The sequence below is a fragment of the Brassica oleracea genome, chromosome C6, assembly GCF_000695525.1.
Source record: "Brassica oleracea var. oleracea cultivar TO1000 chromosome C6, BOL, whole genome shotgun sequence".
Classification (NCBI taxonomy): Eukaryota; Viridiplantae; Streptophyta; class Magnoliopsida; order Brassicales; family Brassicaceae; genus Brassica; species Brassica oleracea.
In genome coordinates, this window is record NC_027753.1 from 37,966,636 (window position 1) to 37,990,232 (window position 23,597).

The following is a 23,597-nucleotide window of genomic DNA, read 5'->3' on the forward strand; positions in this document are numbered from 1 at the left end:
TAATATGGGCTTAAAAGACCACGTGGCAGTTGTTAATTGGTTGGACCTTGGTGAGATAATACAGTAGTCAAAACTAGGTGAGGTTTTGGTGTTTTCGCTCTCTGCGTGTGTGTTTCGGTGGGTAGAGCGATTTATTTTCTTGGGCGATTTTCTCGAGGGAGGATGGAGACTTCTCTGAGGTATACGTGCAATTCAAAGTCTCTGAAAATCCATGCGAAGGAGAAGCTCCCGGTGAACTCGAAAACCCATTTGCAGGTGAAACTCTCCGTTAGCTTCCAAAACTTGTTTCGTATTGGTGTGGCTATAAAGAATGTATCTTTGCTCTATTTCAATTCTGAAACAAGCTCGCTTTGGTGATGTAATGCTCTCTCTGGCGTGGTTTGGTATTGTTCTTTGCTTTGAAGCGTTAATTGCGTAAAGTTTTGATATTTTCTGAAGGGGTTTAGAGTTTTGTTTGTAAAGTTTCAAACTTTATGCTCACTGGCTTGGTTTGGCTGGTATTGTTTTTGCTTTGATTCGAAGCTTTTGAAATTTGTTTGAAGGGTTTGAGTTTTTTTGTGTAAAGTTTCAAACTTTATGTGCAACCTGGAGTTTTGGTTATGATGAAAAGCCTAAACTGATGTGAAGTTGCGAGTAAAATGTGCCCTGAGATTTGTTGTTATAGGATTTGAATTTGAGTTGTTGTAGGAGCCTAAGTTGTGTAATGGTTTTGGTTTTGTGTTTCACTCAAACTACCTTTCATCTGCTTTGAGTTCTTGTTAGGACTTAGGAATTTGAGTTTTGAGCTTTTGAGAATGTATTTTGAGTTGAGTAATAAGATTATGTCTGAGTGGTTAACTTCATTCTCATGAGGCTTCCCCTGAATCTCGAGTGTCATTAGTTACTTGTCAGTTTGTGTATCTGTTTGCTTTTTCTGCCAGGCTATATTTTTGTTAGTGACACTAGACTATGAGTGTTAGGCTTTGCCAGTTTTGTGTTACCTTACTTGTAATTATGTTTTTGTGTCTTATTTTCTTTGGTGTGTTTTGTTTGGTGATGATAGCTTCATGGAGAGCTAGATACTGGAACTGGGGCTCCTAGTTACTTCTGTGCGATGATTAGACACCTTTTCCCCGAGGTTTGATCTCAGTTTCTGCTGTTTCAATTCACACTATCTCTCTTTGTCCTGAACCGTAGACTAATACTCATAGAGTTGTCACAAACTTCTTGTTAGGCTGCAACAGGCCTGGGAGTAGGAATCCATTATGATAAGCGCCAAAAGCTTCGGTGTCACGTACGTGGGAAAAAAGAGTTTCCTGTGAGAGATGACAAGAGTGTCACCTTCAATGTCAAAGGCCGGTGTGATTTTGATCAAGACTTCAATCAGGTTCTCTTCTTTTCTTTGGTTTCTTTTCTTTGGTCTCAAGAACTTTCCTTCAGTTTATGTTTCTTGTTTGAGTATATTATATGATCGTTTTGTGCTTTACAGAGGAACCCTATAGGTGCTGCAGAGTTTGCCTGGAACATAATGAATTTCAAGGAAGATCAGGATGTGAGGATCAAAGTTGGCTACGAAATGTTTGATAAGGTATCTCTCTCTTTCTCGTACCTGAAGCATGTTCACTGCTCCAAACTTCGAAGTAAACAATGTGTTGTGTCGTCTTTCTTTCAGGTTCCTTATATGCAGATTAGAGAAAACAACTGGACTCTTAACGCCAACATGAAGGGGAAATGGAACTTGAGGTTCGACCTGTAACTGCATTTAGTATTCATCTGTCATCGTCTTGAGAAGAAGTGTATTAGTACTATTACGGATAAGCACACTTTGATTCTATCCATTAATCAAATTCAAATTCAGAGATCTTCCAAATCATCTCCATTACTATTGCCAAGATTATATAGGCAAATGTGACTGTTCTAATGTTTCCAATAACCAATAAACACATGCCGAAGCCGAACCAAAATAAACTAGACCGAATAAAATTTGTCATGATTTCATTAACCAAATCCAAACTGGGATCACTAGAGAACCAGCTATATTTTGTACCGGTTTGGTCTTGTTTGTGTTGGTTTTTATATAGATGGTGGTGCTGCTGACAACATTAGCATCAGTACCAAAACATGTGTTTTAAAAGTCATTACAAAAGTGTTGCTGCTTGAGAATCCAAAGATGGGGTACGCTCAAGATTTGCTTACTGATCATCATCACTCAAAAAAAGAGAAAAAAAAAGGATCAAAGATCGTTTTCAAACAGTGAAAGAAAAAGAGACATGGACAAGTCACTGATTTTATCGTTAGATTTGTTATAGTGGCTTTAACTAATAGTAATCCACGTGATCTCTATTGCATATTAAACTATATCTCAACAGTGTTTTTATCAAGAGGCAGCCGTATTTAAGTAGCTTTAAGTGATTAGGTTGGTAAAGAAATTTGCACTAGATGTAACAAGTTTTATCCCAAATCTTTGTTACATACTTTTAGTTCCCCAACCTGTAAAGTTATTCTGGAAAGTAATTGCAATTATCTTCCTTTTTTCATGTATTTGATTCATCTTTTTAGTCTTTACACATCATATTTGATATTTGTATGTTAACTCAATGTCAGTTGATATATCCATCGTGATAGTAATGCTTTACTATGATACAAAGATCTATGTGACTAATTAGCAATGTGTAATCGCTCGTTTACCCGATGTTAAGTATATCAAATAATTTAGTACCATATAGTATGTAAAACTATATGTCTACAACAATATGGTACTCAACCTATACTCCAACAATAAAGTAAGTGGTTTAGATTATCATTTTGTTTCAGCAATATATTATTTTTATCTTTTAGTGCAGAATTGTATTCTTCTAAATTAGACTTGAAGATAAATGATAGTTATTGAAAAGAAAAATGCATTATTGAATTTTTATTATTTAATGTATATATAAGAAATTCGATGGAATATTTTACAGTTCATTCGAATTATGTTTGGTGGAAGGCTAATCGCAAGGCAAAGCTATTTCTTCGATTGAAAGACTGCCATGTCGGCTTTTAGATGATAATGTGGAAAAGTTGTTTAGGCAGTATATAAGCCACTAATGAAGAAAATCTCGCGGCTGAAATTAAAGTTAATTTGGTCACATGCAATGCATTTTCTTAAATCAATTGTTTTAGTTCCAAGTTTCCTTTCATATAATAACAAACACTTTCGCATAATCAAATGTTCAAATATATAATACAAGGTCCGAGAAAAGGTTTGTATAATTAAAACAAAAGAAAAGGCAGAATGGGCTTTAGATGTTCACACGTGATTGCATGTGTATAATCCCGCCAGTGCATATCCAATTCCAAACGCTCTGCAATAATAAATATGAAATATTAATCCAACCTTGCACGAACTCATACACAGAGTTATAACTGAATAAATTGATATCGTGAACTTGTGCATACAGTTTATATAATTACATGATTAGTTTAATATTTTCTAAAATCTACCATGAATTCGTAGATTATTAAAAAAATATAATACCAATTCAACCATGCTTTAAACAAAAATCTCACTTGCTTATACTTGTTATAAAAAAACAGGGTTTCAAAAAATTAGAGCTAGTTTGAGAATCCTATACATTTTACAAATATAATGTATTTCTAATTTTATTATAATCGGATGGAAAGTATAATATTCTAAGTGGCTCTGTATTTGTGAATTAAAGTAAGAGTTTAGATATTTTTAGCTGCATGTTTGTAGTGATGAACTTTTACATTTAAAGAATGTGTTTTTAAACAACATGATATGTAACGAGTTTACGTAATTCCAGGATTTATCGGGAAATTTATAACCTATTAATATTCCGATAAAAATAGATAAAATGCGGAGCATGTGACAGGAAGCAAAAAAAAAATGGGCGGTGGAGAATCGGAAAGTGGGGAGTGCACTAGAAGAGAAAGAGTCAAGCAAACTAATAAATGGTCTTTTTAATATATTTCATTTTTGTCATCTAACTCTATTTGGAAACTTAGAATTTCACACGCTTGCTCCTTCTCTTCTTACCATACACTATTTCGTATTCAGGTATGGCGTACATATTCCATCTTTCATATAATAGAACAATTAAAGAAAAATCAAAAACGAGTTTATGATAGTTCAGAATAAATAAAAACCAACCTGGAGTGTAGTGTATGTATATATCGAGTGAGAAGTAAAGGGAAAAAAGGTTTGTGAATAAGAAATAGACAAGCGTCCTTATTCGCCAAATCTTTTCGAGTCTTTTGACGGATGTTTTTCAGTTAGTTGTTATTATCATCTTTCACGCAAATTATAATTATATGGTGGCGACCATGAAGAAAAAACTTTCACAAGAACTTTCATTGCTTTCGTTACAAGATTAGGCCGGTTAGCCAGTGGCAGATCTAGAATTTTTTTTACAGGAGGTAAATATTTTTGATATATAATTTTTTTTACTAATTATCATATTTTACTTAATAATATTAAAAATACATAATTATAACTATAGAGTTAATTGATGAATAAATGGCATTCTAAAGACAGTAACTCTAATAAAAAAAATTAAAATAGTAAAAACAAAAAAATTGGTAAGAGAATAACACAAGTAATGTTAGATCATGTAGTTGTTAGAGAGATAAAATAGAAAGTAGTTTTCCATAACAAAGAAAAGTTAAGAATTAAAATAAATATGCAAAACATAGAAACAGAGACTCTAGTAAATGATCGTTGATAATTATATTCTTGGAAATAAAGGAAACTTTTGGGAGAAACAAATAAGTTAAAAGTTGAAACGATTATGAAAGAAACAAAAAAACATCAACTCTAACAAGCACTTATGTCAAGAATTAGCTACATTTATAACTATTTATAAATGCTTGAGCTAAACTATTTATCATAATTCACCACTGCGGTTAGGTGATTGTTCTCCACGTATATTTTAAAACTGGTTTTAGTATTTACTTTAGGCAGGACGAATTTATAAGTATTTGCCATATTGATGCTTTCATTATAATTAATAGATAGGTTAGAAACATGCTTATCAGATCATATATGTATAATCAGGGTCGTGCCTGACTATAGGCTAATCAAGCACATGCTTGGGGCCCTGATGTGTATAAGTATTTTAAAGGCCAATTTTTTTGCCAAAGTGTAGTTAGTTCTACTGATCTTTATCCAATTCTTTCCTACAAAGGGTTGAGTGTTCGATTCTTTGTCCCAGAAATTTATTTTTTTTCCATAATAATTAATTGAAGGGCCAAAAATATATTTTGTGCTTGGGGGCCCGAAAAAGTCAGGCACGGCCCTGTGTATAATATCCTAGTTGCTATATATATATATTACAAAAATCTAAATGTCAGGCGCTTCTATATACGACCACCTTTACAGATTCACTTATTTTCTGTCAATTAGTGAAACATGCACAAGGCAATGTATGAGGGTGCGCAGACCTGCCAACTTATCATCTTTTCTGCTAAAAAAATGCTTGAGCTAAACTTAACACGTTTACACAAATTGATAAACATTCATATACATGAGTACTCTTTGGTAACAATGTACAAAAAGCTGCATCACAATAGATGAAATCATTTTAAGTAAATTGTAATTTCATTAAGTATTGTTGATCATCCTCGCATAGAGAAGAGTTTTGATCAAGATCCTGAATTCGAGTATTGAATCTTTGATACGTATTTTTTTGGTGATACATTACCTTGTTTGTTTGGTCAACCGAGCAACGTATGACGTAGAGTTTGGATAGTATGTGAAGGTTATGAGATAGATTTTTTTTTTCCTCGTATTTATTGTTTTTTATGTGGTTGTCATTTGCAATTCCACGGTCAATTTTAAATAACTGTGTCTTTTGTTTTCAACACTTTAATTATTTGTCTATACATAGATTACACACCTAAAGATTACTTTTTATCCCATAAATAGGAAAAGGTTCATAATTATTATGGAGGGATAAGATTTAAGATTGATCTTATCTAACCATTAAAAAGTTTTCATTAGTAAATTAGTCTTTATCCCAATTCCAGATGCCATCTTGGCTTGATTGGCTGCTAGTCCTGAAAAGGCACTGCATTATTCGCAACTTATTGAAAACTATGCCCTTTTTCGAAAAAAAAAAAAAAAAAAAACTTATTGAAAACTTGTTAAGTGGGATATTTGAACATTAATTATTAAGCTTTAAAAAAATTCTGTTAAAAAAAATTATTAAACTGTTTAAAAAACAAAAACTTAGAATATTTTGTAGACACAAGATCAGAATTTATAGTATACAGTACTTGTAAGTATAACGACTTCATAAAATGTAAATCTTATATACCTACCAGTCTACACAACGTAACATCTTTTAAAAAGTTGTTACTACGGTTTATAATTACTCCGTCCGTTCCTAAAAGATGTATGTTTTGGAAAAAAAATTTGTTTCAAAAAGATACATTTTTTACTTTTTCAATGTATGATTTTATGAAAAATTGTAAGTTTCAAAAAATTTAATAGGGGTTATTGAATTTCTATTGGTTAAAAATTATGAAAAATTGTTATTCACAAAAAACAATACATATTTAATGAGTTTTCTTAATATATGTGAAAAGTCTAGAATATGCATATTTTAAAAACAGATGGAGTATAAGACAATCTAGTTTTTCTGGTTTCCAACTTGTCTAGCAGCCACTAATTAAAAACAAAATGTTCTTTTCATGATTTCAAAGGTCATTATTGTACATAGAAAATGATATTTATCCACTAGGTCAAACGTCATTAAGTTATTCGTAACATATGTGTCATCAAAATATTGCGGCAATTACGTAAGATGCTCAACTAAATAATTAACCCAACAATAAGAATAAAAATTAATTAAAATAGTATTACTACACTAATTAAGAACTACTAAAATCTTTGAGTGCAGATTGTAGGATCTACCAGTGGAATTGTTGTGCGAACGCTGTCTTCCTTACCAATGCATCTTTCTTGGGTAATACTCTGATTTTTCTTAAATTTGTCTAAATTCCCACACGTAGGCTCTAGCAGCAGCAACAATACAACAAAATAGTAATAGAACTTAGTCTCTAGCAATTATATTCATTTTGCATTTTAATAAAAAAATACATTTGATCTAAAAGAGTTATATAATCATAATACAACAACCCAATAACAGTCCACTAACCCAGGACCTCGTAGTCCAGTGGTACTACCTCCGGGAGGGGAGGTCGGCTGTTCGACTCGCGGGGAGGGGGAGGCGTGCCCAGGGCCCGTAAAAAGGTACAGGCAAAGGCTGGCGCCGGGCCTAGGTGGGGGGCCGCAAGGTCAACACCTGGTTAATCAAAAAAAAAAAAAAAAAAAAAAAAAAAAAAATAACAGTCCACTACAATAATATGTCTTAAAACGTTTTTTTCTCCAATCTCAAGTCCATACTCCATATATACAGCAATCTAAAAACTAGTTTAAGTCGTTAATTACAACTGCTATTTATGTTTTAGTTGTTTAGGATGACAAACTGATGATTAACAGTTTGTTTAGAAGAAAGGTCCCAGTTCGAATGACCTCTCTGACGAAACTAATATTATATGTCGCGGTTTCAAATTTGAGAGGATTAGGACTTCGGCCTGAACCTCCTAGTAATTAAAAAAAAAAAGAATATTATGTTAAGTGATGCACACCTTATCAATCTATCTCGTGATTTTCGTGCTCATTGGTCCAAGGCATCACATTTTCGCACACACACGCTTCTGCCATTTCCATCATGCGTGTGCACTACCCCCACACGCACCACTATCTCATATATTATTTTGGAAACCAAACTACAAATTTTTTTTGAATCCACTAAAAGTATTATTCATTCCATACAGTTAGTTTTTAATCTCTTGGACTCTTTTTGGTGTAATTAATCTTTTGGACTTGTCTGTTCCATTTATGTATAATTTAATAGACTCCAACGTTTAATTTTAGACAAAATTTCCAATAAATAGTCCCCAGATAGTATGTAAATATTATTACACTGCATGTTTCTGTTTACGTGCAGAAAAAAAAAATGTTTCTGTTTACGTAAAAACTTGAGACCGTTTGATATGCAAAAACACTGAAAGAGAAAACAAGACACATGAAGGAAAAAGAAGCATAGACTTTTGATAAGTCTTTTGACTAAAAGCACTACAATTTAAACATTAATTAAAACATTTAAGAAAATAATCTTATAACCGGAAGTGATATATTATTATAAAGCAAGACGCGATCTCTCACGTTCACTATAAATACCCTTTACTCTTTGCCTCCCAAAACAAACAAGCTCACACTCTTCAAACACATAATCCCTCTCAACTTTTCAAACCAAACCTCTCTTCTTCTCTCTCTCTCTCTAGCAATGGCGCGTCTTCTCTTTCGTCTCCTTCAAGAAGCCGCTCCTCCGTCACCGGCGCATGTTTCTCCGACGTTAAACTCAGACCTCATAGTCATCATAGCAGCTCTCCTCTGCGCACTGATTTGCGTCCTCGGCTTAGTCGCCGTCTCTCGATGCTCCTGGCTCCGTCGCATCGCCGCCAGTAGGAGCTCCGCCGCGAACTTCGATCAGAATCCTCAACCTCCGGTGGCTGCGGCCAACAAAGGACTGAAAAAGAAAGTCCTCCAATCGCTGCCGAAGCTGACTTACTCGCCAGATTCTCCTCCGGCGGAGAAACTGGCCGAGTGTGCGATCTGCCTGATGGAGTTCGCCGCCGGCGATGAGCTCAGAGTGATGCCGCAGTGCGGCCACGGTTTCCACGTGGCGTGTATCGACACGTGGCTTGGGTCTCACTCTTCGTGTCCTTCTTGCCGTCAGGTCTTGGTGATTGCCAGGTGTCAAAAATGTGGCGGCGTACCCGGTAGCTCGAGCTCAGGATCCGAATCCGATACCCGGGTCAAGCAACGTGAAGATGAACCTAATAGCTTCTTGTCTTGATTCCTTTTTTTAGACTTTTCCTTTTTACACATTACAATAATATATAATTAAAAAGTATTCCTTATCATTTTAGAGGATAATGGTAATCTGTCATGTGTAAATATATATTTATTGTAAATGTATTATTATGTGTAATGGAAAGTTAATGTCACTGAACACTTTTTTTCTTTTTTATATTGCAAAGTAATTAATTTTTATCAATATATCGTGTTATGGATATCGACGTGATTTGTGAACAAACTAGAGACCATGAAACAGTTGCAAGAACTTGGAACTTGGACGTTGGACCACACAATTCGTACGTAACTACAACCCAAATCAACTACCAGAACTTTAAAATTTGGTACCGAACCGAACAACCAGATATGCTTGAATGTATTTATTAACGAGAATATGCGATGGTAACGTGAATGTATTAATTATGTTACCGACTTTCTACGTTTTAGATGGTTTTGTGTCGTGACAATATTATATAGTAATCCTAAATGAATTAAGTGCACTTAAAAAAAACTAATAATAATAGTAATCAATTGGATAGAAAACGCCAGTTCTGTATATATTCCCTCGTAGCACAATTTGGTTCATTGGATAGAAAACGCCAGTTCTGTATATATTTTTTATGTAAGAAATCAACGACGTAGCATTCGCCTTGTAGTTTAATTTACGCTTGGTTTAATTTACGTCTATGTTCATGTATAGAAGCATCAACGGACTCAATTAACACAATTGAATGTTGGTTGTTCGTTGCTACTTATTTGATTAACTTATGGAATATTCGATAGAACATATGGAAAAGTAGACAGATGGACCATTGTCCGTGGAACAGATGGTGTGATGTGTTTTGTGTGAGTTTTCTCTTTTTCCCTTTTCCATTGATAAAGCATCAAACAAATTGTTGGGGTTTATATTATTTAATTTATTCATTGAGTAATTTATGAATGTTGGGATCACGAGCCTGTATCCCACTAAACTATCAAACGCGAGTTTAAATTATTAGCATTAGGACTTCGGAAATGACCATGAAGATGGTCTTATTTTGTCGTCGAACATTGACCTAACAGAAGATCGCCAAGATCCTAGAGTACAACTTAAGTGCGAATTAAGACAAGGAGAAAGTATTTGATAATAGTTAGTCAAGATGTAGATAATCAATCACACACATGAAAAATAATAGTTAGTCAAGATGTAGATATGGATTGTTATCTTTCTACCGATCTACGTGTAGCCATCAAATAAAACACGTACGAATAATGATGGTCCACCATCGCGAGCTATCATCATTCATCACGAGTTTTTCCACTATGGAAAGTGCTGCTCAGCGTTCAAGTGCTAAGTGATAACCTTATTTAATCGTATAACTTATAGCGTGTATAGAAATTTCGTAATAAGAGTTAACTAAATTGCAAAATATCCATCAATTTAGACCCCAAAAAAATATCCACCAATTAATGCCTAAGTCTTCAAAATTGAACCGGTATTTAATGCTCTAAGTCTTCAAAATTTTCGAGCTGAAAGCGAGCTACCACTACTAACTCAAAGTGGTTGTTTTAAGACATATTTGGGTTAGTGGTAATAGCTCGATTCAGTTTTCATAATAGACTAATTGACATTACCTCTATTTTTTTGGGTAAGACATTACCTTTTCTCACTGACATCTTCCAATTCATACATATTCTACTCGAAACTGACTAATGTCGAATCACCAAGACGGATAAATAATATTATTAAAATCGTGGTGGTATTTAATATCGAAATTGAAGTATTCGCTTATATAATACAGTATACTATTGTATTATGTACGTGCATGCATGTGCCTGATCTGTTACCTTGTCCCTTGGCTTTATTTCCATGGATAGATGATAGCATTATTTTGCCTAGCTCTCAAATAATATTACTAAAATGCTAGCTATACTACTTATGAATATTTATTTCTTTTGTATATCGCAAAGAAATAGTAGGAAGTAGAAAGTGAAGAGCTGCTCTTTTGGTTTGTTAAAAGTAAAAAGTATAATTTCTCAGTGAAAAATGATGAAACTGATATTCCAAATCTGGCCGGAGATTCGCTGGTTGATTCGTAGCTAGTGGTGGTATAGCTGAACAAAATCATTATCGGTTGAGTATATATAATATATATGTGTGTGCGTGAAGGTTTAAGAAAGTGTACAATTTTTTTGACGCATTAGAGCACTTTTACCATTTTAGCGGAATATAAGAACTCCACTTTAAGAACCTCTCATTAATCATGCTATTGATATGTGTATAAGTATATACTGTACATGTGTATCAAGATGTGGGGTTCATTATTTTGTGGAGAACTCTTCCTATTAATCATTCTTTAAAAGTTTATATGTGTATAAGTATATATTGTACTAGAGTCGATCCGGACTACGTCCGGGATTTTTTGTTTAAATTTAAATGTTGATTGTATATTATTATGTTTATTTTATTTATAAATATTATAATCTATTATAAAAAATATAAGTAGCCAAACTATTATAAAATCAATTTAAATTATTCATTGTTCAATTACGCATTATAATATTTTTAATATCCATTTTTTTGTTATTAGAAATTATATATAAGGTGATGAGTAGAATAAACAGAAATTATTATTATTTAGTTATGGTGTTTAATTGATTATGTCGAATAAGGTGATACTGTGTCGTTTAGGAGTGATAGAGATGTAAAGCGTGTGCTGATTTGATGTTATACCTATTAGAGTGTGTGTTGTTTCTGTGTTGACTCTTGAGAATGTGTGTTGTTTTAATGACTTTAACTAAACGTGTTTGTCATCTTACATAGGATCCACATAAAACCTAAATTTCTTTACACAAACATTTCTTTTCACGCCGTAAACTAATTCTCTCAACTAAACTCATCTCTTTCAATTGTCAAAGCAACCCTTTGACAGAAACCGTAAACTCATCCCTATCAAATCTTGACTCTGCGTAAATCGAAAGCAAGCATTCTTTTTCTTTCTTTTGGCTTTTTGAACTTTTTTGCGGATAACCCGCTAGACCCGCTTGATTGATGTGGGGCGGGTGCGGTTATCGAAATCGGGTCTTGCGGGTATAATTTTCAAGTGAAAAAATGAGTTTAACCCGCGGCGGGGTGGATTGAGCGGGGCGGATCCGACCTGCTTCCAAGGCCTAATCATGGGTCTAGAGGAAGCAGCAGGATTGAAACAGTTACCAACGGCGTTAGGATGCGTCTCCGTTCTTCACTGCTGTCGTATTAGGGTTAGCAAAACTCAGACTTATCCGGCCAGTTACGTTTTTTTTATCACAGCCTAATAACATGTAAAATAACGAAGCCCAATAAGATGATGTTAATGGAACGCTGCGTTTCTTCTCCCTTGATAGCGCTGGGAATTTGATTCTTCACCCGCGGGTCCCGCCCCATTAGGCCCGCTGCGGGGCGGGTGCGGGCCCAAACAAAATCTGATTTTATAAATGGCGGGTCACGCGGACCAGATAAAAAAAATAGCGGGGCGGGTGTGGGTCATTGTAATTTTGGAAACGGGTTAGCGGGCACCCGCTTATATTGAAAACATGTTGTTTTGTTAATTTTGTTTTGTGTCGTTTTTGTGTTTTAGGTTGTTAGTGTGTGTCATTTTATAGTTTTAGGATGTAACTTTGTGAGGTTTTTATTGGTTTGAGGGATAAAACAAATCCAAAAGCCATAATCTATAGTTTTCTTTTCTCTTTGCCGTAACCCTAAATCGAGTTTCTCGCTATCTCTTGGCTCTCTGCAGATCAAAATCGTCGACTGTCAAGTTTCTTACAAGTCTCATCTCTCTGTCTCTAGTTTCAATCTCTCCCTCGACTCTCTATCTCTCTCACGGCTGAGTCTTGCTCGATAAACCAGGGATATTGGCTCTTATCTTAGTCTCTCTGTTTCGATACTCTCTTTATCTCTCTAGTTTGGCTCTCTTGTTGGCTCTCTCACAAATCTGTCTCTCTCTAGTTTGTCTCACTCACGGATCTGTTTCTCTCTCTCTAGTTTGTATCTCTCCTTGTCTCTCTCACGACTCTCTGTCTATCTGAGTTTGTCTCTGATGGTGTTGAGTTCTCATCCTCTCCTCTTGTCTTTTTACAGGTATTGTGACGGAAAAACAGGGGCTCTATGTAAATTCGAGTGTTGGTATGAGGGGGCAGTTTACCATATGAAATTTCAGAGGATTCAAGTCAGGGGAAGAAAGAATTTCTCTATCATAGAGGCTCTATGTAATTTGTTTTCAAGTTTGATTTTAGTTTGAACAAGAACTTATGGTTTGTGTGTTTGCCAGATCTTTAACTTATTGTTTGGTGTTTGTCGGGTTAAAACTTGATCGTGTGTTTGTCATTTTTCTAATTTGGTCACTAAATTTTTTTTTAAAATTGATGCGGGTATCCGCTTGACCCGCTTGACTAATGCGGGGCGGGTGCGGGTTTCCAAAAAACTACTGACAGATCGGGCAGGTAATTTTTATTTTGGACAAAATGAATTAAACCCGCTGCGGGGTGGGTCGGGCGGGGCGGATCCGACCTGCTTCCCAGGACTATCCCTGAACACGTGGCAGTACTACAAACCTCGACTTTCTGACATGGCGCTGACGTGGATGCACAGGAGTGAAACAAACGTATTTTCATATATATAGATATGTGTATCCAGGCGTGGAGTTCGTTATTTTTCATAGATTATCACATGTTTGTTGATATATCAAGGTTTCAATATCGTAGCATTTTAGCTACTATCAATTTCTGGGCCTCGTTGATATTTATTGGGTTTCATCGTTCCAAACTGGGGTGATGTTAATAAAAGGAAAAAAAAAAACGAGCGGCTACGAGTGAAAAAACAAAAGAATTTCATCTAAACAAATTTGTGAAAATGTTGACTTTTGTAATACCACCCATTTGGTTGGTTGATTGTTTGTATTAGGCATGCGCATAATATTCGTAAATCCGATCTGAACTCGAACAGAAAAATTCGATCCGTATCCGGTACGAAATGTAAAAAATATCCGAATGAGTTTTATGGTACAAAACATATCTGAACCCGAAATGTTATTAACCGAATCCGAACGGGTAACTCGAAAAACAAAAAAAAACAAAAAATCTGACAAAATAATATACAATATAATTATATGAAACATGAATATATACTTCAAATATTCAATTTCATATTTATTTTGATATGTTATCTAACAATAAGTATTTAAAATTTAAATAATTACCTTAAATACTTAATTATATATAAATAAATAAATATTTCTTATGTTTTACTTTTAAATTTTAGATTTTATTTCGGGTATATCCGAACCGATCTGATATAACCCGAATTCGAATGATATATGATTACGTTATGGATTTTTTGATGTCATACAAAATCAATCCGAACCCGATGTGTTATATCTGAACCCAATCCATACTTGCAAATTTACTAGAATGAGACCTAAGAAATGTTATAAAAGAGAACTAAAATCCGAAAAATCCGATCAAAACACCAACCCGAACGCCCAGGCCTAATTTGTATTATCGTACACTATTTAATCTAATAGAGTATGTTGTTAATAAAAACAAATTTGTGAAATTTTGAAAAGATAGTTTTTCAGGTATTCTTAAAGTCAATATAGAATAGTCTAATACCAGTGTTTCAAAAAAAAAGAATAGTCTAATATACCAACTTATTGTTGCGTATTCACAAAGAAAACTTCATAACTGAACCAGTGGCTCACCTACCACACAGATAAACCAGACTCCCCCCAAACCTAGCTCAACCATTCTAAGACCATAATTATGGAAGATGGTTAGGCTTGTGTGTGGCCAACCAAAATAACGATTGCATTGGTTTATTAAATCCTGTACAGTTTTTCAGTTGACTATAACCAGTATAATGCCTAACCGGCCAAATGTAGCAACCCATCCGAAATGCAATTTTCACAGTTGCACAGTATTATAAATAGATAGTTATAAATAAATAATAAGGAAATAAATAGTTCATCGACCGAAAAAGACATAAAACAATGACGTCAGAATAGTTATAAATATTATTCGTATTTATGACATCACATCGAACAGTGAAACGCCCACAAATACAGTTCATCAAAAGTAACACACTAATAGCTTTTCCTGCAAGGCTGCAGCAGCCACATAACTTTTTAAAATAAACAAGTCCTTAATCTACCAAATATTTGGGTTCTTAGGAACAATAATATTTATTTGACCAACAAAAAAGGAACGATAATATTTATATTAATTATGTTTTTCACAAAGGCTGAAAATAATAAGAAACCATAAAAGATCAAATATATAATCCAAAGGTCTGGATTCTACAGCTGGAAACCTAAAGGACATATGGAGAATCTGATAGCATAAGAGGTCCAGGAGAAGATGAAAGACCCAACAGACCGTAACCCGCTTCCTGGCAAAAAGGGTTGTCTAAGTAGTCTCGTACATCAAGATCGTTATTGCCACCATTTGAATATTGCTCTGTCTTAATGCCAAAGTTGTTGTCGTCCTCGTTGTTGTAGTTGCTGTTTTCTGGAGAGAAAATGACTCCGTTGAGCTGAGACACGGCTGGGTTGATTAGGGTTTTGAACTCGTCAACGTTGTGGCCTGATGATCCATGGAGTAGGGTATTATTGTAATTTTGGTGGGTATCATCGTAGAGTAGCGATGGAAAGTTGGTTAGGGTTTTAGATGGTTCAAGAAGAGGAGGCAAGATTTCAAGATGAAGATAATGGTTATGGTTACGTTGTTGATGTGTTGTTGATAGTGAAGTGTTATGGAGGTAGCTGATTTGGTTATGGATTCCAACATTCTTTCTGTCTCCTATTTTGTTAAACACTCTGCAAATCACCCATTCCTCCTGTGTCACCACCAGAAATTAAACATTAAAATGCTACTATTAGACGTTGCTCAAAAAAAAAAAATGCTACTATTAGACATTATGTTTCGAAGTATATAGCTACTTCAGAAGAAACATATTTCATATTTGTATTATTGTATTAATTACACCTAACCAAGATCGATAAAGATCCTGTTTGAAATGCGAGCTGACCAATTGATTTATGACGATACATGGAGTTAATTGAAGAAAGCAATAGTGATGAAAACGACACAACAGTGTAGCATGGAAGAACAGAAAACGGCAAGGTGTTTGGTGTTGACACCCACACGTACAGGTTTATATCAAATCTATCACATCTCAAACTGCCCTCTCCCCTGTCCACCCCATACTAGCTAAACCAAATAATGACAATACTATTGAAAAAATAGTTTTGAGGAAATAGTGTAACAAATGAATTTGGGAAAAAGTGAATAGTTCAGTTAAAACTTTCTTTTCAGCTCATCGTTTTTAAAAGTCAACTCTTTAGTTGAAGTTCATAAAAAAATTGTGACGCTGAAATATAAAGTTAAACCTGTAATATTAAAAATTTGTAATATTTTTTTTCTCAAAAAATAATATTAAAAAAGTTTAAGAGACGCACGGGTGGGAGTAAAGTTACAGAACGAAGGTGAAAAATTAAATGAGTTAATATTTTCTATTTAAGTTTTAGTTTCAAAAAGTCAACTCAAAAAAATAATGTCACAATTAAATTCGTTTAATCTGGTAGTATTAAATTGGTATTAAGAGACGCATGTTTAGGGCTAAAGTAACACAGTTATCATTTACCTTACACGTGTGGCGGTGAGAAAGGTCAGTTTCGAGGCGGTACTCATGCATGACCCACTTAGTCTTGAGGCCTCGTGGAGCCCTACCCTTGTAGAACACAAGGGTCTTCTTCATTCCGACAAGTGCTCCTCCGCCGCTGCCACCGCCGGCAAAGACCTCCTTATCTTTTCCGGTAGCCTTCCAGTATCCAGCTGTAGTGGCTCTGTTAGTCCTTAGCCCTGTGGGATATTTTCTATCCCTTAGACTGTAAAAGTACCACTCTCTCTCTCCCATCTTGGCCATTTCTTGAGAACACAAAAGAAAACACATGAAACGTTAAAAAAAGATTCAGAAAACAAAAGGGAAACAAAACTTTAGAGAAACGAATATATAAAGATGTATTCTTGAAAAGGTATAAATATTGACGTTCGTACAAAAAATAATATATTAAGATATACTGTATTTTTGAAAAATGATATAAATTTAACATTCTTACAGAAAATATAGTCATATATTTACATACCAGGTAGTTCCCAGGGTTCGCAGCGATTGAGATCAACTTCGGCAATGTGAATACCACAGAGACCTCCATGGAAGACTTTAGAGGCTAAGTAGAAAGTTATGAGCTCTTCGTCCGTCGGGTGAAACCGGAAGCCAGGTGGTAAACCTCTGTCGTTTCTTTCTTCTCCGGCGAGCTCACTCAACACATCTTCCACCGCAAGCATCATCGTTTAGTTATTATAACTGAAAGAGACTTTTAAGTCTTGTTACTAGAAGAGACGCGAAAAGGGAGAACAAAGAGCAATGATGCAAAAGGTGATGGTGAGTATAACCTTATTGTGTGCAAGATTATATATTTATATAGAAAAGGGCACATGAGAGAGAGAGAGAGAGAGAGAGAGAGAGAGAGAGAGAGAGAGGTGTATTTTGAGTATTTGAGGTTAGAGGAGCATTGATGATAAAGGCTGTGAAATTCAGGGAGCAGAGCCTGCTATTTGCCCTCACCTGGGGAGCTTTCGGGAGTCTCTTTCTATTCTTTTCTCTTTATTTTCCTATGTGTAAATAATCAATTTATAACAACTCTTTGCCGTTTTGTGCTTCATCACTATACTGTTCTAGCGAAATTCTTATGGTCTTTGGAGTTTTGATTCAGACAATGTGATGTTAACTTATGATCTTTCGTTAATGACTAATCGATTGGTCAACGGATCATTGCAGTCACATTTATATGACATTTGTTTTATAGAATATTTTTATCTAAACCGACGTCTAATATATTCATGATTATTAGACTATTAGTATACTTTTCAAAAAAAAGTTTCCTTCTTGTTTTGACTGATAAATTAACGAAATAAAACCGGTTGATAGAGCGTATGTATTTTTGGTGGGTTTAAAGTTGAAATAGATACGAAACCCCATTTAATATTAGAGTTTTTTTTTTTTTTTTGAAAAAAGGGCTTAATAATATTAGAGTTTGCGTAAAAACATTTGGTTTAGTATGTGGCAGTCCTTATACCATCTCTTAAAATTGATCCTATCCCGGTTGACTAAAAATAAGTTTATCCCACACACCATATGATTTAGTTTTCCATAAAATATCAAAACATATTATCAGATATTTTTCACCGAAATCGTTCAATTTTTTTTGTTTTGTTTTGCAATGTGCAGTTTTGAATGAGTAAACCGTTATGCTTAAAGATACACTGAAGAGTCGATGATGAGGTTATCTCATACCAGTCGATTCTCTACTGGAAATAATTGTTATAGCAGAAAGCCTTTAATCAAAAAAAATAATAATTGTTATAGCAGAGGAAGTTTTCTGATTTCAAGAATGTCATTTAAAGAAGATTGCATTTTATGGTTATCATCAAAATGAAAGCAAATAGATTTTACTTTTAAGAAGAAAAAGGAAAAGAGTATGCAGTAAAGATGGCAGAGATTTATGCGTGCGGGTGTAAGCATATCATTATACATTCATGGAGTCGGACCTGTTTATTTATTATTTTATACACATTCTCCCTGAGATCCCAATTCGTTCTATTTCTTTTTTTTTTTCCTTTAACCACTTTCTTTTATACTAATTTTTCAACTGTTAAGTCAATAAATGGTAAACCAAAATCATTTGCTGAGTATAAAAATAATCACTTTGGTAAGCTATTTGGAGCAATAGTTAAATAAAATTAATATAAAATGTTTCACATTTCAGAAGAAGGAATAATTTATTTTTATTTTTTGTATATATCAAAATAGCTTTTCAATTTGGTTTTGAGTCAAAATTTGCTAGGTTTAACCCAAATCAACACCCGTAAACCAGCCACGGATAACTTAGAGCAACACCTTCGGATAGAACTCCATTCCGGGTTCTTAAAATACAAAAGAAAAATATTTTTTAACAAAATTTAGTTAACTAATTAAAATTTATTAAAAGCTTGGTCAATACAAATTCAGCATTTGGATCGTGAGTTTTCTTATGGTGTTCTCCGAATCTCTTATTTAATAACTTTTGAGCGCTCTTTCCCCTCTTCTTATTATTTTGTTTTAATTTTAATTACAAGAAACTCATTAACAACCTTCCCTTCTGTTTGAGCTGCTTTTAGTTTTTCAATATTTCATTTGGTGACACAAATAATTGGAAGTGGATGATATAAAACGAAATGAAATAGTTGAAGATATCAGATGTCGGCGGTGACACGTGCGTAGAATGATATAAAATCAGGTAATGGTAATAAATGCAATACGTACTACACTATCTATCCCACTAAATATTTAACTGCCCACACGATCTTATGATAAATCTCCCAAGTCTGTTTTTTACCTAAACCCTACACAACCCTATAATTTATATAAATATATATTTATAATAGATTTTTAAATTTAAATCAAGATATTGAACAAATGTTTCATCCAATAATTCAAAACCTGCTGTACTTGCATAGGCTTACCTAAGCCTATCCATTATTAAAAGCTCAGTATATAGTTTATGTTCTGTTTATAATATAAATAATATTTCTCCAGGGGGTCTATCTCTCTAGCTCTGATGATATTTCTGTTACTCTCTTTTATCTTTTCATTCATCTCAAAATTGTTATTTTTTCCTATGTGCGTTTATTATCGCCCAAGTGATTTCGTCGGTCTACTAAATTATAGTGATGTTCCTCTGCATCACGAACAATATTATTGGCCCTGTCAAAAAGGTAACAGTTTTATTTAGTTTTTTTTTGTTTGTTAATATATTTAGTTAAAACAGTGAAGGCTTGCACACTTTGGAAATCTATATATTGTCTTACGTCATTTCAGTAACACTATAGTATCATTTAACTTACATTTGATATAACCCAATTAAAGTTAGAGAAATTGCATTCAATAGTTAGAAAAAAATTAAAATTCATAAACTAACCAAATTATTATTTTTTTCTCTCTTTTTTTCCTATCTCTCTTTAACTTCTTTCTAAAAAACAAATTTTGATTTTTTTTTTGTTATTTCACAAATAACCATTTAGGGCATTTCCAATGATACAAAATATTTTTTTATATATTTCACTATAAAATAGAATAACTATATTATAGAGTTGGATTTGCTCTAATAGTTCACTCTATAATAGAATTACTCTATATTTCACTTTATTATAGAATGAACCATTTGAACAAATTCAACAATATAATATAATTACTCTATTTTAGAGCATCTCCAACTCACCCCTATATTTGTCTCTATATGTTATAATAAAGGAAAATATATTCCAACTCATCTCTATTTCTTCCCCTATAATAGAGATTTCTATTTTTTCCTCTATATTTAGGAGAAAAAATAGTATTCCTCTATAATAGAGATGTATTTTTTTATTTACAAAATAGTTTTTTAACTTTTGTGATTATAACTAAAATACTTGTTTATGAAGAAATACAATTTTTTATATATAAATGCACAGATTTTTGTTTACATACTAATTTTTAATTTTTATAACTATAAATAAAATAAAATAAAAGATATCTAATTATTTTATGTTTACATACAAATTATTTTATTTTAAAGTCAGACTTTTTATTTAATGAATGATATCTAAAATTTTATATTGATAATTAAAACTATCAATTAAAATTTAATTATTAAAAGTTTAACATAATTTAACATATTGATAACATATTAAAATTAAACTTAAATATTGAAACAACTTAATACTTAAATATTAATTAATACAACATGTTGAAACAACTTAATACTCCGGTAAATTACTTTCAGATCCACAAAAATTGTTAAAATATTGTCCAAACGACTTGGGTGGAGGAAGAGCTTGCTGATTTTGTTGCTGGTGACTGCGCTTTTGTAAAATATGTGCTTTCTCTACTTAGAAATGTTCACGAACATTTGGATCTTTTATAGAATTTACGTCACAAAATAAAATTTGTTTTTTCCTTCATCTGTTTTAAAGCAAATTTTTGTCTTTGAATCTCCAACTGATGTTTGTCTTTGTTCACTTGACTTCTTTAGGTTTCCTAAGAATTGTTTATTTCCTTCTTCTAGTGTATTGGAAGAGAAGCTCCACCACCAGAAGTCTAAATACCAGATGATGAAGATAATCGGTTCCAAAAATTTCTAAATTGATTCAGAAAAATCAAAGATAAGGAAGCTCATTTTTCACTTCGGAATGCATTAATTAACCATTTATGGGAAAAATATAATAATGAGATGTTTAGATAATATCTATTTAATTTTATTATTATTTTCTAATGTCATTTGTAATAAAATGTTTAATTTAAATAATATTGTAATTTTATGAAAAAAATAAAAGTTATAATAAATGAGTTAATTTGCAACATTTATAAGTTAAATGTGTTATTTATAAAATAAAAAGGAATTTTTTAAGAATATTCCTTTATAGAGGAAAAAATAGAGAAATACGTTGGAAAGAAATTTATCTCTATTATAGAGTTCCTCTGTTATAGAAGAAAAAATAGAAGAATACATCGTAAAATATAAAAAAAATTATTGTGTACAATCAGAGATGTTCTCAGAGTTAAACCACTTTACAAGCCACTGTGTAAGATAAATAATGTAGAAAAAATATTGTCCACTTTGTTCAGAATTAAGGCACTAGTGATTTGGTATGTATAGTATTCGTGACACTAAACTTTGAGGTATTAGGTGAAACAAAAATCACAAAAATGAAAATAGGAGACTGTTTGTCACACCTCTCTTATAGTATGTGTCAATCAAATGACAAAAGGGGTCCATTCCTCGTCTTTGTCTGTTTGTATTTAATATATGTCTGTATTAAAGTTTTTTTTGTTGGTAAGAGTCTGTATTAAAGTTTACAGTAACAAATTATCTTCGAAAAATGACAAATAAAACATCAAGTTGCAAAAGATATCAAGTTTGTAAGATATTAACTGTGGTTAGGAGTAAAATACAGTATCAGTTACACCTATTAAATCAAACTGCACAACATAAACGTCCCGCATAAACATATACATGTCACTCTTGTTTCTTCTGGTTCACACAAATTCAAATGAACTTCAATAAATAAGTCACTTTCTGTAACTAAAGAAAGAGGAAGAGGAAATAGTAGCCTGCAAGGAGAAGGTGGAGATATAATAAATGAAGGAGGAAGAGGAAAGGACAATGGCAGCACCGACCTGCTCCACCAGAGAACGACCTCTCACTCATTTCCCTTCACAAGCATTCCTTTTTTTAATCTATGAGATTTATACTGGTTTTATTTTTATCCAAAATTTCATTTTTAGTTATATGGTTAATCAGTTATAAATTTAAAAGGCGTTTTGAAATTAAAAATATTATAGAAAAGTGCAGATTCATTCAATGAAAAAGTGAATGATATTAGTTGCCTAATCGAAAATAAATCGCTAAATGACTGATAAACACTTACAAATATAAATCACTGCATCATTCATCTTTCGGTAGCAATCATAGGCTATCTATATAATATAGGAGTACTAAAATATCATCACGCGAGTAGTGTGATTCTGAGAGTCTTGATTATAATGCCCTACAAGAGAGATATATTTTCATATGCATATGGTATATGTATGATACCTTTTTGGGTTAATGTATAATTTTGGTCCAGTTTAATGATAATTTGATGCCAAGATTGGGTTGTAAATGCTAATAGGACACTGATAGACGTCCGTACACTAGACGGGTAGTAAATGTGAAAGGTCTTGAGGATAATAGACAGACGAAGCCTTCATAAATATGAGTGAGAAGGTGCAGACACAGGGGGACCACTCAAACCGTGCATGCATATATATAATTTTATACTCCCTCCATTTTTTTTATATAAGTCGTTTTAGAAAACAAATTTATGTTCCAAATTATATGACATTTTTGATTTTCTATGTAAAATTTATTAACACTTAATGTTACAAGATCAATGATAATATAAATTCTATTTTATTATTGAGTAATTTGTGTTTAGATAAATAATTAATGATGTTTTTGTTTAGAAAATATAAAAAATTAATGATTTTTTAATCTATGTGCATAATTTAAAACGACTTATATTAAAAAACGGAGAGATTAATATCTCTGATTAATATCACTATGTACTGTATTGTATAACAGACCATGAAATAAGATCCATAGGTGACAAAAATCCAACCGATCAGCTATTTAAGGAAGACACGACGAGACTTTTTTTTATTAAGAAATGGAACAAATTAGCAAAGAAAAAAATAAGAAGATTTTTTTTAACAAAGACATGATGTCCATTTTTTAAGGATGATGTTTAAACCTAATATATCAATGATCATATACATGCAGAAAGTGGAGGATTTTAATTATATGATCAATGGAAATGCTATTAGATGATGATTCTATAAGTTAGCCAATACAAGTAAGAAAACTTGAATGTGGTTATGTGCAGAGAGGCACAGTGCGCACGTGAAGTAGCTGGCGTAGGGTAGGGGAAGAGAGATCAAGAGTGTTTCCACGTTTGTTGTATTTTCTCTTGTGTTTTGATGCTTTTCAGTTAACATATGACGACTGTTTTAGTCTCTTGTTCCCCCCGTTTTGCACCACGTACCGAACAAATATTTTAT

At 33.0% G+C, this 23,597-nt stretch overlaps 3 protein-coding genes across 3 annotated transcripts; 2 read left to right on the forward strand and 1 right to left on the reverse strand.

The window, feature by feature from the left end:
* The first annotated feature begins 8 nt into the window (after positions 1 to 8).
* On the forward strand, positions 9 to 1,844 carry LOC106300032 (outer envelope pore protein 21B, chloroplastic). The gene is made up of 5 exons (XM_013736077.1): positions 9 to 255; positions 1,043 to 1,117; positions 1,214 to 1,366; positions 1,469 to 1,567; positions 1,652 to 1,844. The coding sequence occupies exons 1-5, from the start codon at positions 163 to 165 to the stop codon at positions 1,733 to 1,735; spliced, it is 504 nt and encodes a 167-aa protein (XP_013591531.1). The 5' UTR covers positions 9 to 162; the 3' UTR covers positions 1,736 to 1,844.
* Positions 1,845 to 8,241: 6,397 nt separating this feature from the next.
* Positions 8,242 to 9,064, forward strand: LOC106297118 (RING-H2 finger protein ATL8). Its single transcript, XM_013733398.1, has one exon. It carries the CDS (start codon positions 8,334 to 8,336, stop codon positions 8,904 to 8,906), a length of 573 nt encoding a protein of 190 aa, XP_013588852.1. The 5' UTR covers positions 8,242 to 8,333; the 3' UTR covers positions 8,907 to 9,064.
* A 6,105-nt stretch (positions 9,065 to 15,169) lies between these two features.
* On the reverse strand, positions 15,170 to 17,354 carry LOC106297117 (protein CUP-SHAPED COTYLEDON 3). The gene is made up of 3 exons (XM_013733397.1): positions 17,065 to 17,354; positions 16,563 to 16,846; positions 15,170 to 15,755 (listed from the first exon to the last, which is right to left on the reverse strand). Exons 1-3 carry the CDS (start codon positions 17,267 to 17,269, stop codon positions 15,231 to 15,233), a joined length of 1,014 nt encoding a protein of 337 aa, XP_013588851.1. The 5' UTR covers positions 17,270 to 17,354; the 3' UTR covers positions 15,170 to 15,230.
* Between the last annotated feature and the right edge of the window lie 6,243 nt (positions 17,355 to 23,597).

Excerpts from the sequence above, each read along its gene's own strand:
- LOC106300032 (XM_013736077.1), top strand. The coding sequence starts at position 163 with ATGGAGACTTCTCTGAGGTATACGTGCAATTCAAAGTCTCTGAAAATC. Across the intron at positions 1,367-1,468 it reads TTGATCAAGACTTCAATCAG|AGGAACCCTATAGGTGCTGC; the intron begins GTTCTCTTCTTT and ends TGTGCTTTACAG. Across the intron at positions 1,568-1,651 it reads GCTACGAAATGTTTGATAAG|GTTCCTTATATGCAGATTAG; the intron begins GTATCTCTCTCT and ends TCTTTCTTTCAG.
- LOC106297117 (XM_013733397.1), bottom strand. The coding sequence starts at position 17,269 with ATGATGCTTGCGGTGGAAGATGTGTTGAGTGAGCTCGCCGGAGAAGAA. Across the intron at positions 16,847-17,064 it reads CGAACCCTGGGAACTACCTG|AAATGGCCAAGATGGGAGAG; the intron begins GTATGTAAATAT and ends TGTGTTCTCAAG. Across the intron at positions 15,756-16,562 it reads CTCACCGCCACACGTGTAAG|GAGGAATGGGTGATTTGCAG; the intron begins GTAAATGATAAC and ends GTGGTGACACAG.
- LOC106297118 (XM_013733398.1), top strand. The coding sequence starts at position 8,334 with ATGGCGCGTCTTCTCTTTCGTCTCCTTCAAGAAGCCGCTCCTCCGTCA.